At 35.5% G+C, this 15,466-nt stretch overlaps 1 protein-coding gene across 1 annotated transcript in view; it reads right to left on the bottom strand.

Moving 5' to 3' along the window:
- TBC1D5 (TBC1 domain family member 5) overlaps positions 1-15,466 on the bottom strand; it is a 578,427-nt gene that overhangs the window by 262,508 nt on the left and 300,453 nt on the right. Inside the window, exon 9 of the mRNA XM_074269720.1 lies at positions 2,725-2,791. Within this exon, the coding sequence (XP_074125821.1) occupies positions 2,725-2,791 (67 nt within the window). The remainder of the gene's footprint in view (positions 1-2,724; positions 2,792-15,466) is intronic.

Here is a 15,466-nt window from a genome sequence, read left to right as displayed (position 1 = left end):
ATTGTCATAGCTATGTTAAGGTTTCCCTTCATTTAAGTTTCATTTAAGAAAGAAAGCGGGAGGCAGTTAAATAACTTGAACTATCTACACATTATTTCAAAGTACTACCAAAATGAAAATTTTTAATTATTTTAGATAATATAAACTACTAGTTTAATATAAACTAATTAGTTTAAGTAAGGCTTAAGAAAATCATGATAGGAAAATAACATAATGATTTTCATTTTGAAGACTGGATTTTTACCCCCCCCCCCAAAAAAAAAATAATGAAAAAAACCTTCCTATTGTCATTACGGTGTAGTTTTGTATCAATTTGTCTGTTAATTTTGATAGGAAAATAAAACCCAGAGCTGTGCTTCTACGAATTTTTCCGCATTTAACCCAAGTGTCAAATTTACAACTAAGCTCATTATATTAGAGAAGCTATTGCCTACTGAGCAGAAAATATTCATTTCACACCTTAAATACTATAATACTATTTAATAACAGTGCTGGTCTGCCAACTATTAAAAGCCAGTTTCTATATACTGAACTACCTTAGCTTTTCATCTTGCCTTTTTTAATTACCATGATAAATTAATGTTCTAACGCTAAAACAATGACAGGCATTGATTAAAAATATATTAGTTAACAACTTTAGTATTATTGTGCAAAGTTATATTGGAACCTTCATTTTCAAAATACAATTATCATTCAGTAATACTTGAAGCTGAAATACTTTAATCTTCAAACTATACAAGGACAAAAGAAACTGCAACTTAATACTCTGCTTTCATATTATCACATTTCTCTTGAGTGGGTGCTTTATAATATATCTCTTATTTACTGTAATTAGCAAAAGTACCAATATAGCAAAATATAATTTGTCAACAAAATTTACAACTATGTGGGATTTTCCCCCTCCCCAACCCCAACTCTGGTTTAAACACATCCTTAATTCCCTTTTTAGTTACTACTTAGTAATAATAATAATAACAATACTTTTATCCATTTTTATATCACTTTGTGGTTTTCAAAGTGTTTTTGTATATAACAGATCAACCCTATGATAGGGACACAATCTGTAATATTATTTCCATCAGAAACACTGGGAAACCAAGGTACACTAGTTACTTGCCAACATTCATATGGTTCATTAGTGACAGGTTCTGGACTATTAGTCAGTCTTCTCCTTTCTTCAGGTATCTTTCTGTTATGGTTTATTCCCAGTTTGGCAGTTAGAAACTTCAATGAAATCTCTTTCAATAGAGGAAAGAGGGGGAGCATAAATACGTATAAGACAGAATAGCATGCCTACCAGAAGTTTATAATCTCAATATAGGGAAATAAAATATATAGCAGTGATTACAATATAGAAAAGCTGATGAGCAGTACTCTATTTCCAGCTCCTTTTTGGCATTTAAAACCATTTACAACTTTGCCCTGCCTCCCTCCTAGTCTTAGCACACATTATTCCCTTGCACAACTTATGGGATCCACCCACAACAGTGTACTTGTAAACATAAGATCACACCTCTCATAAATGCCTTTGTAAAGTCTGTTTTACCTAGATGTCATTTTCCCCTCACCTCTCCATCTTAGAAATTCTCACTTTCTGCAAACAATTCTCTGTATATGAATCATGCTGAATGTTCATGATTGCTGGTAACTCCCCCCGCCCCATACCTTTGTCTTTATTTCACATGTATTTTGTACTTGTTTGACAGAACAAATAGAAATTCCTTGGGGGCAGGGATCTATCTTCCTTCCTTCCTTCTTTCCTTCCTTCCTTCCTTCTCTCTCTCCCCCTTCCTTCCTTTCTTTCTGTCTCTCTTTCTTTCCTTCCTCTCTCCCTCTTTCTTTCTATTCCCTTCATCTACCATAGTGCTTAGTATACTGTAGACATTTAATAAATATCTGCTGATTAATATGCCAAATCTCTAAAATTTGTGACCATATTCTATATGTTCATGGTAAATTTATACTTCCATGAAAAATAAGCCATGAAAATCAATCACTCATAAAGATAAGGAGCTGTAAATTAAATATCATTTTTCTATGTGTCACTGTCATTTAAAAAAAATCTCATTATTTAAATTGTATTTTCCAGAAAATAAGACTCAGGATTTAACTTTTTGTTTGATTGTTAACTATTTTGTTTGTCTAATAACAAAGAATCTATTATCTCACCTAGATTTCTCTATCAAAACATAAACATGTTCAGACATTTAAACCAAAATTCAAATTGAGATGAAAACCCTACCAAAAGTTCAAATGGGTACATGCTTTATTCACCAGTGTGTTATTTTGTCACTGCACAAGATATAACAAGATATAATTCCCTATTTCCTGATAAGCCCCCAAAAGAAATATTAACAAATAGCATTTAATACTATCATGAATTTTTAATACCTTTTTATTTTTCCAAATACAGGCAAGGATAGTTTTCAACATTCACCTTTGCAAAACTTTGTGCTACAAATTTTTCTCCCTCTGTCCTTCCTATTCCTGTCTCCTTTTCACAGACAGCAAGCAATCTAATAGAGGTAAAACACGTGCAATTCTCACAAGTTCTTTTTGAGCTTTCTTGAAACTCTCTTGAGGTCAATGGACTAATACTATGAAAGTTTGAGTATTATTAGCAGAAAACATTCTAAAACATAAAACAGAAAGCTTTAGCACTAGGGCAAATTTACTGAAAGAATTAGGTTATGTGAGCGCAATATTATAAGACATAAGCTCTACCTGTAGGAAATAAAAGTTCCATCAGAGTCTGTGGTAGGATTTATTCTTCCATTTTCATTGGATTCACCTAGAAAAGAAAAAAAAAATCTCAAAATGCTCAGAAATAAAACAACAAAAGCAATATAAGTGTATTCATATATTCACACATGTTTACATATGTGTTCTACACATGCTAGCTAAATTGTTTTAGTGTCCCTCATGATTTTTCTTGGGAAGAAATGGTTGCTTTTTGGACTTGGACACTGATATCATCAAAAGTAAATCACTATGTAAATTACTAACAGGCACAAATGAGATAAATGTCTATCAGTAGAAAGGGCAACACAATAATTTCAACACACTGGATAAAAAGCTAGTTCATCATCAGTATGGCCAGAACGTTAGGATCTATTAATTTAAAACCTTTTAAATAAATATGACATTATTATCTTTTCTTGGCCATTAAACTGTATTTTTGACTAGTGATGACACAAAAACACCATGTCACTATAGCTATCTAATTTCCACAAACTGAATATATTCTGAGCAGAAACCTCCCCCATGAGAATAAGTTGCTTCATTTAATGTAACAGTAGGTAGGGTGATAGCTAGGAATATGATCTGAGATATGATAGATATGAAGCCCAGAGCCAGGAGCGGTCATTCACTCTTTTGTTTCTGTGTGACCCCATGCACTGCAACAGGCTAGGCCCTTCCACCCTCCATTATCTCTCAAAGTCTATCCAAGGTCATATTCATTGTCTCCATGTCACTATCCACCTCAAACTCTGCCCTCTACTTTCCTTTTTGCCTTGACTCTCTTCCTGTCTTCTTGTTATGTCGCTAAAATATTGAAGCTTTAGCTTCAGTATTTGACCTTCCAGTGAATAGCCTGAATTAATTTCTTTAAGTATCAACTGATTTGATCTTGCCATTCCAGACACTCTCAAGTCTTCTCCAGCACCACAATATGAAAGCATCAATTCTGCAGTGACTACTTTATTTCGACTACTAAGAGCTTTCTGACCTGGGCAAATTGTTCTAGTGTTGATTCCCTTTGAATGAACTGTTTTGTTAATTTAATAATTTCATATTTTGAATGTATGTTTTAAAAGAGGTTTAATGATCTTTTTGAATATTTAGGAAATCTATTTTTCCTAGGAGGCAAACTTCAATCCTTACAAGATCTCATCAAAGTAGACCAACCTCCTCCAATATGAGCCATTAATTCATAACCTCCCCTGTTCAGCAATTCTTGTCTAAGTACCCTGCTCATTTATCTGGAGGTCTATCTAAAAGGTACTATCTCTTTGTTTTTTTTTTTAAAGAAAAAAATTTTTTTATTATTAAAACCTTTTATTTTCAAAACACATACATAGATAATTTTCAGCATTCATCTTACAAAATCTTGTGTTCCAAATTTTTTCCCTCCCTTCTCCCTAACCCCTCCCCAGATGGCAAGTAATCCAATATATGTGAATGAAACATGTACAATTGTTCTAATCATATTTCCACAAATATCATGTTGCACAAGAAAAATCAGATCAAAAAGAAAAAAAAAAAAAAAAAGAGAGAGAGAAAAAAGAAAATGCAAGCCAACAACAACAAAAAAGTGAAAATGCTATGTTGTGGTCCATACTCAGTTCCCAGAGTCTTCTCTCTGGGTGCAGATGGCTCTCTTCAACAAAAGATTCTCTCAGTGTTGGGAAGAGTCACATCCATTAGAGTTGATGATCCTATAATCTTATTGTGGCCATGTATAATGATATCCTGGCCCTGCTCACTTCCCTCAGCACCATTTCATGTAGGTCTTCCCAGCCCTCACTGAAATCATCCTGCTAGTCGTTTCTTACAGAACAATAATATTCTATAACATTCATACACCATAATTTATTTAGCCATTCCCCAACTGATGAACATCAACTCAGTTTCCAGTTTCTTCTACTACAAAAAGGGCTACTACGAATATTTTTGCACATGTGGGTCCCTTTCCCTCCTTTAAGATCTCTTTGGGACATAGAGCCAGTAGAAATGCTGCTGTATCAAAGGGTATGCACAGTTTGATAACTTTTTAAGCATAGTTCCAAATTGCTCTCCAGAATGGCTGGCTCAGTTCACAACTCCACTAACAATGTATTAGTGTCCTAGTTTTCCCACATCCCCTCCAATATTCATCATTATATTTTCCTGTCATCTTAGCCAATCTAAGAAGTATGAAGTGTTATCTCAGAGTTGTCTTAATTTGCATTTCTCTGTCAACAGTGATTTAGAGCACCTTTTCATATGACTAGAAATGGTTTCAATTTCTTCATCTGAAAATTATCTGTTCATATTCTTTAACCATTTATCAACTGGAGAATGGCTTGAATTCTTGTAATTTTGAGTCAATCCTTTATATATTTTAGAGATGAGACCTTTATCAGAACCTTTGGATACAAGATTTATTTTCCCATTTTATTGTTTCCTTTCTAATCTTGTCTGACCATTGGTTTTGTTTGTACAAAAACTTTTTAACTTGATATAATCAAAATTATCCATATTGTATTCAATAATGTACCCCAGGTTCTTCTTTGGCCACAAATACCTTCCTTCTCCACATATTTGAGAGGTTGAATTATCAAGGGACAGATCAATTCCCTGAGAGCCTCCAAGGCTGTGGATCATAGCATCTGAAGGTGCTGCAGGGCAGCCTTTGCTGACACAGGTGTTGCGGACTGGGAATGAGATAAATTGAAGGCAGAGGAAAGAGGAGAGAAGTCAGACAACTCGATGGCCTCTCAATCAAAGAGGTCAGAGAACAGCAATTGCTTCTCAATATCCTTGAATCATCCTCTCACAGAAGGATATCCATTCTGGGTCAGATCTCTAGCAACCACTCTCACATGGCTCCCATGTATTCCAACAGTAAACTTATCCATATCACTCTATCTCTAAACCATAAACCCATTTCAACCTTATCTTGGTATAGGGTGTTGGGCATAGGTCAATGTTCAGTTTCTGCCACATTAATTTCCAATTTTCCCAGCAATTTTTGTCAAATAGTGAGTTCTTATCCCAGAAGCTGGGATCTTTGGGTTTGTCAAATACAAGATTACTATAATCATTTACTATTGTGTCTTGTGAACCTAACCCATTTCATTGATCAGCTACTTTTTTTCTTAGCCAGTTCCAAATGGTTTTGATGACCACTGCTGTATAATATAGTTTTAAGTATGGTACAGTTAGGCCACCTTCCTTTGCATTTTTTTCATTAATTTCCTTGAAATTCTTGATCTTTTATTCTTCCAGATGGACTTAGTTATTATTATTATTTTAGTTCTGTAAAATAATTTTTTGGGAATCTGATGCATATGGCACTGAATAAATAGATTAGTTCAGGTAGTATTTTCATTTTTATTATATTAGCTCAAACTACCCATGATCACGTTATAATTTTTCCAGTTGATTAGATCTGACTTTGTATGTAAAGTGTTTTGTAATTGTGTTCATATAGTTCTTGACTTTGCCTTGGCAGGAAGACTCCCAAATAGTTTATATTATCTACAGGTATTTTAAATGGAATTTTCTCTATGTATGTACCTCTTGCTGTTTGACTCTGTTGATAATATATAAAGATGCTGATGATTTATGTGGATTTTTTTTGGTACCTTGCAACTTTAGCAAAGTTGTGAATTGTTTCAAGTAGTTTTTTAGTTGATTCTCTAGGATTCTCTAAGTATACCACCATATTATCTGTAAAGAGTGATAATTTGTAAGACAACTCTTGAGATACCACTAGATACCTCTCAGATTGGCTAAGATAGCAGCAAAAGATAATGACTGATGTTGGAGGAGATATTGGAAAACTGGGACACTGATACACTGTTCTGTGAACAGTTCCAACCATTCTGGAGAGCAATCTGGAACTATGCTCAAAAAGTTATCAAACTGTGCATACCCTTTGATCTAGCAGTATTACTACTGGGCTTATATCCCAAAGAGATCTTAAAGAAGGGAAAGGGACCTGTATGTGCAAAAATATTTGTAGCAGCCCTTTTTGTAGTGGCTAGAAACTGGAAAATGAATGGATGTCCATCAATTGAAGAATGGCTGAGTGGTATATAAGTGTTATGGAATAATATTGTTTTGTAAGAAATGACCAGCAGGAAGATTTCAGAAAGGCCTGGAGAGACCTAAATGAACTGATGCTGAGTGAAATGAGTAGAACCAGGAGATCATTATACACTTCAACAATAATACTATATGAGGATCAATTCTGATGGAAGAGGCTATCTTCAATAATGAGAGGATCCAAATCAGTTTCAACAAATCAGTAATGAACAGAACCAGCTACACTCAGTGAAAGAACACTGGGAAATGAGTATGGACCACAGCATAGCATTTATACTCTCTGTTATTGTTTGTTTGCATTTTTTTTCTTCCCAGATTATTTTTACCTTCTTTCTAATATGATTTTTCTTGTGTAGCAAAGATAACTGTGTAAATATGTATGCATAAATTGTATTTAATATATATTTTAACATATTTAACATGTATGGGACTACCTGCCATTTAGGGGAGAGGTGGAGGAAGGAGGGGAAAAGTTGGAACAGAAGTTTTTGTAAGGGTCAATGTTGAAAAATTACCCACGCATATGTTCTGTCAATAAAAAGCTATATAAAAAAAAGAGTGATAATTTGCTTTCCTCATTACCTATTCTAATTCCTTTAATCTGTTTCTTCTCCTATTGCCAAAGCTACCATATCTAATATGATATTGAATATTAATAGTGATAGTGGGCAACCTTGTTTCACCCCTGATCTTACTGGGAATGGTTCTAGTTTATCCCTTTTACATATGATGCTTGCTGATGGCTTTAAATAGATGCTTTTGATAATTTTAAAGAAAATTCCACATATGCCTATACTCTCTAGTGTTTTTAATAAGAATGGGTGTTGGATTTTGTCAAATGCTTTTCTGCATCTATTGAGATAATCATTTGATTTTTGTTAAATGTTATAGATATAGTCAATTATGCTAATAGTTTTTCTAATATTGAACCAGCCCTGAATCCCTGGTTTAAATCCTATTTGGTCATGTGAATTATCCTAGGGATAATTTGCTGTAATCTCTTTGATAATATTTTATTTAAGATTTCTGCATCAATATTCATTAGAGAAATTGGTCTATAATTTTCTCTCTCTCATTCTTTTAATCTTCTTTCTACCTACCCAGCTTGGGTATCAGCACCATGTCTGTGTCATAAAAATAATTTGGTAGGATTTTTTCTTTCCCTATTTTTCCAAATAGTTTGCATAGTACTGGAATTAATTGTTCTTTAAATGTTTGGTAGAATTCATATGTAATTCCATCTAGCCATAGAGATCTTTTCTTAGGGATCTGATAAATAGGTTGGTCAATTTCTTTTTCTAAAATGGGACTATTTAAGTAAATTTACTTCTTCCTCTGTTGTGGGCAATCTATGTTTTTGTAGTTATTCATCCATTTTACTTAGATTATCAGATTTATTGGCATACAGTTGAGCAAAATAACTCCTAATTATTGCTCCAATTTCCTCTTCATTGGTGGAAAGTTCCCCCTTTTCATTTTTGATACTAACAATTTGATTTTTTTTTCTAACCAAATTAAATGTTTATCTATTTTGTTATTTTTTTTTCATAAAATCAATTCTTAGTTTTGTTTTAGTTCAATAGTCTTTTTACTTTCAATTTTATTAATCTACCCTTTTATTTTCAGCATTTCAAATTTGGTATTTAATTGGAATTTTTATAAAAGGTAATCTTTTCAGTGTGTGGGCAGTGATTGATCTCTGCTGATTTCTGAAAGCTTGTCTCCATTTCATGGACAGGTCTGGGGTCATCAGAAATGTATATCATCTCTTGAAGGTAACCCAAAATACTTCTAGCTCTCTGGATTTCTTTCCTTCCTTGCCACTTGTCTTTCTACCCTGGAGAAACATGTGTCCCACGTCCCACTACCTTACCTGTCCATCCCTTCCTGCTCATTTTATGCCCGGCTCACCTCACTCTCTGAGCTTTTCTATGTCCAGGACATGAGCCTGTCCATGTACACTTTCTGCCTCCCCTTCCCCCCTAGGTAGCTGGTTTGTTTTCTAGGTTTTCTTTACAGGTTGTCTTCCCTCATTAGAATATAAACTTCTTGGCAGAAGAGACTGTTTTGCTTGGTTGTATTTATATTCTCAAAACTGAGTTAGCTGCATCTGGCCACTGTGGGCACCTAATCAGTGCTTACACTTCCATGCATCTAGCTCTCAGGCTCTCCTCTTTTCCTCTTCTCCTGCTGGACAGTTCATGACCCCACATTCACACCCTGATGGAACATCTCCACAAGCTTTGATTCCCCCTCTCTGGATGATACACAGTCACTATGTGAAGAGTTAGAGCAAATACTTCGGAATGCTCATGAAGGGAGGGTCTGCAGTATTTCTAGGTATTACCTAACCAGTACAAGTGTTCTCAAAACAGATTATTTGAAGGAACTAACAATTTACATTTAATAAGTGAATAGTAATAAAAAGCATTTAATAAGTACCTATTGTGTGCCATAGCACTCTGAACCTGAATTACTACTGCATCACCTTTAGGAGTGGTGGTACCCAGTACAACAAATGAAAAAAGCCTCATTGTGGAACAACTTACATTCTTTTTAGAGAGATAACAAAGGAACATAAAAATATAAGATAGTTTGGAAAGGAGGGCACTGAAGGGGCTCAGGAAGTATTTGAGCTGGAAGGAAGCATGAGAAAGGTTTCCAGGCCCAGGAGACAGTGAATACAAGGGCCCAGAGATAGAAGACGGCTGGGAGAAGAACCAAGGGAAGCCCAGCATGTATCTAAGGAAAGGAGCCATGTTAAACAATGTAGAGGGATAAAACTCTGAAAAGGTATACTTGAGGCAGCAGGGCACTTAAGGTTAATTACCTACCTGATGTGAGATAATGGTTCTATATACATATATTTAGATGAGATGGTGATGTGATGGCTCTCCTCACCATTGCTGCTTGATGAATGTATGGCAGTGAGGTAATCGTAAGCAAGGATTGGAGGGCTGGGGAGAGAGGTCAGAGTCACTCTGCCACAGGACGAGGAGGAAAGAGAATTTGGTCTCTGGACTCCAGAGTCCAGGAGATATCTTTGGCAAGCTGCCTGGCAGCTTGCCTGCCTCTTTCATTTTCCCCCCTAATGACCAAGGACTTTGACTGATCCTGACTCTGACTGATCCTGAGACCATCCAGGAAGCTAGCCCAGACATTATACAACAATGTTCAGCAAGCCCAGCCAAGAATTGTCTTAATAAAACTGGCATTTCTCTTACCTACCCTGATTTTCATTAATATCATTTCAATTTAATCTGGAATTTCTGACACAACTTTGCCAATTTTGCTTGTTGTTTGTTTCTTTTAAATGTTATCTTGAGATAGTTAAGTTAGTTTGTTTTTAAACAAGGCTTCCAATAAATTTCTTTCTTCATTCCACTGCCCCTAAAAGCACTGAGGACATATATATATATATATATATATATATATATATATATATATATATATATATGTTACTCATAATTTCACACTGTCATCATGTGAAAGATTTTATAAACAAATATTTATTCTAAACCCATGTTGCCCAGAGAATGTAATTTTCTCTGTTTGGAAAAGATAAAAATTAACTTTTATAAAGCACTTAAAGATTTATGAAGTCATTTACCTTTGTCACTTCACTTGTTCCTAAAAAAATCTTGTAACGTAGGTGTTATTACAGATGAGGAAATTGAGACTAGGAACAGGAAGTGACTCACTTGACACAACACAAAGCTTTTAAATGCTCAGGTAGCATTTGAATTTGGGTTTTCCTGACTCCAAGTCCAACATACTATCCACCAGACAACCAAGTCCATATGCCAACCAAGGGTTGGCTCACTGTGATGGTTTTCAGGATCTTTGTGAGTCTGTGTTCATGTCTGCTCTTTTTTCCACTGCCCTTTTTTGGGGGGCGGGGGTGGGTGTCAATAGGCAAATATTATGTGATAGATCTTTGATTTTGGGAGTGCAGAGTACAGAATATACTAGGGCTGAGTGAACCTAAGTACCTTCCTGAAGCATCTTAAGTTAAATGATTTGCCTTGGAGTTCAGTGCTAGTGTCAGAAGGAGGATTCAAACCCAGATTCTCCAGTCTACACACCCAGCCTTCCATTGTCTCAAACAAGGTGAACAGCTTGTGGCAAAGTCTCCTCCATTGGAAGCTACATCTTCCTCCCATCTCAAATGTTTCTCATTTAAACCTTTGTTCTAAAAATGTTATTGGTACACAGAGATCTGATGTAGAAATGGCTCCTCCATTAAAGATCATTTTTTGTCTAAGAATACAGTCACAGCTTCAATTTCTGTAGTGTTATTTATTGCTAACCACATCCAACGGTGTCCAATTCTGATTCTGACAAAAGTATTCCTTGTGGGCAGCAGACAGCTTCTATAAGGTTTTTTCACTTTCTACTTTTGACCCATGCTTTCCAAAAAAATTTCCATCATCTCTATCCACCTTTGCCTTGAAATCATTGAGTATTTAAGTATATGTTGACTTAATTTGGAGTGTCATAAAATTCTTCCTAGAATTTCTCTACATCCTCATGCTCTGCACCAGATGTTGGCACATAAGTTTCAATTATCTTCATGGTTGTGTCTTTACAAATCATGAACACTACAATGAAAAAACCCCCCAAAATGTCCTGTGAAATGCTGTTTCTCGTTGTCATTGGACATGAAAATGCCAACTCCAACTCCTTATTTGCCTCTCAAGGGATATCTTATATGCCATCCTTTCTTTCATTTAGTTGCAACTTGCTTTTCTAGTTTATAGCAAAGAAGTCAACAATGGTATGATTTACTGCCATGTCCTTTTACTGGACAACAGAGGAGAAATCTTACATTTAAAACAATTGTTCAAGTAAATTGTACAAATATTCATAGATGATCTAAAAATGAGAATTGTTAGCATATTCCTTTTTTCTCTTGCACCACCTTTGGCCATCATCACTACTGAAGAAGGAGTCTTCATTCAATTGAATTTTTTTTTTGGGGGGGAAGGGGGCTTCATGGATTGTCATTTAGTTGATAAATATTTATTAAGTGCCTGAGACATAGGTCCTATGCTAAGCACTGGGAATAGAAGAGAGGCAAATGACAGTCCCTGGCCTCTAGGGGTTTACAGTCTAATGGGGTGATGACAAGCCAATAAGTATGTACAGGATAAATGGGAAATAATTAAGAAAGGGAAGGCACCAAAATTAAGAAGTTTTGGGAAAGACTTCCTGTAGAAAATAAGATTTTAATTGAATCTTAAAGAAAGCCCAGGAAACAAGCAGACCTAGATGAGGAAGGAGGGGACTGTGGGCAGCCTCTATAGTGCAGAGCCACAGGCGGGCTAAACCAAGTAATAGGGAGCCCTGGAGAGTAGTGTGTTGTGTATACATACCCACAGACATATTTGTTGCATGTATGTGTGTATAAATAAATTATACATACACCTATATGTCTCTAGTTTTTTACTGTAATTATCATTAGGACCTTACACCTATTAGGTAGTTAACAGACTCCTGCTATTACAATATTTTTTGGATATCTCAAACCGGATGTCCTATATACATCATAAACTTAAAGTACCCCAAATACTCTCTTCTTTACTTTTTATTTACTTACAAGGGGACCAGCATTCTTCTAGCCTCTCAGGCTACCCTGCATTCTTTCCTAGCACTCACCCCCCATCTCCTATATGGTGCTTCCCCTGCTTCTCATTTCCATTCGCATGGCCACCACCCTTGCTTGGTCATGAGCTGTCACTTGGCCTTCTGCAATAACCTTTTCACCCCACATCAATCTATTTTCCATTGATCAGCCAAATTTATTTTCCCAAAAGATCTGGTTATTCTGCACCCTCTACTCAATAAATTTCAATGGCTTCCTATTACTTTTATAATTAAATATAAAGTAGTTGTTGTTGTTGTTGTTGTTGTTGTTGTTTTTTAAGCATTTGAAGCACTTCACAATTTGGATCCTTCTTCCCTCCCTTTCCAATCGGGTTCCACTATACCTTACCCTCTGTCTCCTCTATATGCTCCAACCCTTCTGTGAAGCTCCATCTCCACACCTCTGTGCAGGTTATCCCTGATTCCTAGAACATACCAGCCTCTCTCTGACTCTCAGGTTTCCTGGACTTCCTTCAAGTCCCAGGTAATATGCTACCTTTTTCAGGAGACTTTTCCTATCCTCCCAAGTTGTTAGTGCCTTCTCTCTGCAATTACCTGCCATTAGTCCATACATTTCTTACAGATACCTAGTTATATGTAAATACAGATTTACTGTTTTTGTATTCTCCTTTTATCTTCTTTGTATCATACTTAGTACAAGGCCTGGCACATAATTAATAATAAATGCTTATTGACTGACTGACAAGAGTCTTAGTTGCCAGTTAAAGACAAAAAGGCAAAAATGAGTTAATTGAGCAAACTTTACTTGGCATCTACTTAACAAGGACAACAAACTCAATATATCTCCCTGCCTGTGCCAAGATTTCATTCTATGTACTGACTTTAATTAAAGGACAGTTTTTTTTAAAATCTCTTTGGGCCAAGACGGAAACAATTCATTTAAAGCAAAATTCAAATGTCTCTGCTTGGGGCAAAGTGCTTTCACAGTCTGAACCCAGCCTCTCTCTTCTCCGGAGCTGACACCATCCTCCTCCTCTTTACACGCTCTGGGAGCCGACCAAACACAGCCTGCTTGCCCACACTTGGCCCCACGACTGCCCTTGCAATCCTAGGAGGTTTCCAAGGAAACACGGGGTCAGGCGTGTTCTAGGCAAGATTTCTCGGGGAGTTGGCCTGGAAGAAAAGGCCGGAGAGGTACCTCCTAAATCCCCAATTCTACAGTGTATACTCTTCACCACTGTTTAGAAATCCTTATCTTCCTCCGAGGTTCAGCTGTATTATCAAGGTTTTGCCTTAACTCCTCCCTTCTCTTCCACCAGCCAGTTGTCATTGCTCTTCCCCTCCTCAAATTGTATTAAACTTATTTATCTTTGTAAATTTGTAAATTCTTTTTCTTTTTTTAAAAAAAGAAGCCATAAGACTACCATTGGGTACATTGTTTAAAGTCTTAAATTAAGAAATTTAGTAGGCAAGAACTTGCTTACATTACATATTCCTAATTCTTATAATGTAATTTCAAATATGATGTTACATTCATTTTTAGCATAGTTAAAGCTTAATAATTTAATGATTTGCCCAATTTTAATTTATACTTTCCATCCACTTTGAGCAATCTAAGGTGCCACAGGAGATCATAACAGTGGTCCTGGTTAAGTCAAATAATAATTACAGAGCTTTCACTTTAAAGATGAGATTATTTTTAATTATTGAGTATAGTACTTGAGGTACCATACTTATATAATTATGCTACTCATTAAATGGTTATTGAAAGCTGAAATGTAATTTTAATGACAGCTACCTATGTTTCCTCACATTCTCTGGAGTTGACAGATCAGACAAGATACTGGTTCCACTAAAAAATATTTGTAGCTAGACTGAATTTACACATGGATAATAATGAAATTCAGTCTATTGGAGAAACTTACTTTCAGGTTACTTTTTTTTTTTTTTTTTAATGCCTTCATAATAATTGTGATTTTACCAATAAAGGAACAAAGACTAAAGAAATGGTGGTAAATTTTCAAGAACAAAAAACAAAACAAAACTTGCAACACTATAATTAACACTCAGACACCCAGCATGTCTAGGGCAGATCTGTGGGGTTAAGATTAGTAACCTAGGCAGGAAAGACATTCTATTTGGGAAAAAAAAAAAAAGACAAACTATCAATGATAGGGTATAAAAGTTAGTATAGTCTATCCATGTCTTATAAATTAGAAAAAAGCTCAACATCTCTCAGAACTTTATGGGGAAACAAATATCTAAGACCATATTTTGATCTTGTCAGATGTAACTAAAGGTTTGGCTTAATTTAACATTTACATCCTTTCATATAAGGTAAAAAAATTATCCTTTTATGATACAAAGGTAGCACAAAAGGGGAAAAAAAAAAACTAATTTCTTTCTCAAAAACCAACTAAATAGGAGACTTTATTTGTTTCACTAACAATATTAAAACAAAGATTTCAGAGTTTGCTGTACAGGGAAAAGGCAATAAAGTTTTGAAGAGGGAAAAACTGCTTTGTTCCTTCAATCCCCTAGTTGAAATTAATTATAGCAAATGTTTATGAAAACATCTGTTCCACAACATTATAAATTCTTCATTTTAGCCTAGGCAACTCCAGGCTCCCCTGTTATTAGGGGAAAAACCTAAGCTAGATCACTTTGAGGCTCACAAAAGAGCAGGAAGGAGCCCCACTTTTCTTGAAACCCCATAAGTCCACAATCATGGAACTGTCACCTGACTCTGATTTTTTTCTTAAAAAAAAATAATAATAATAATAATAATAATAAATAAAGCAAGGTTCCAGTTGGTGTCAGGGAAAGCTCATCTTGATAGCATGCAACATGGCCTGAAGGGAAATGTAGCTCAGCCTGGCTCTTTTAGCGCTCCCATTTTGGGGTCCATAGTCGTGGTTCTGGCCTTATAAGGAGCTCAGGATCAGGAAACTCCCTTTACTAATGATGCTGGTCAGCAAATGTCATGAAAAGTATTAGTGTTACTAGGGCAGTCTAAGGGAAATGAGAGGTCAAGAGACACAGGCAG

The sequence above is a fragment of the Sminthopsis crassicaudata genome, chromosome 5 (assembly GCF_048593235.1).
Source record: "Sminthopsis crassicaudata isolate SCR6 chromosome 5, ASM4859323v1, whole genome shotgun sequence".
Taxonomy (NCBI): domain Eukaryota; kingdom Metazoa; phylum Chordata; class Mammalia; order Dasyuromorphia; family Dasyuridae; genus Sminthopsis; species Sminthopsis crassicaudata.
This window is presented reverse-complemented; position numbering and strand designations above follow the sequence as displayed.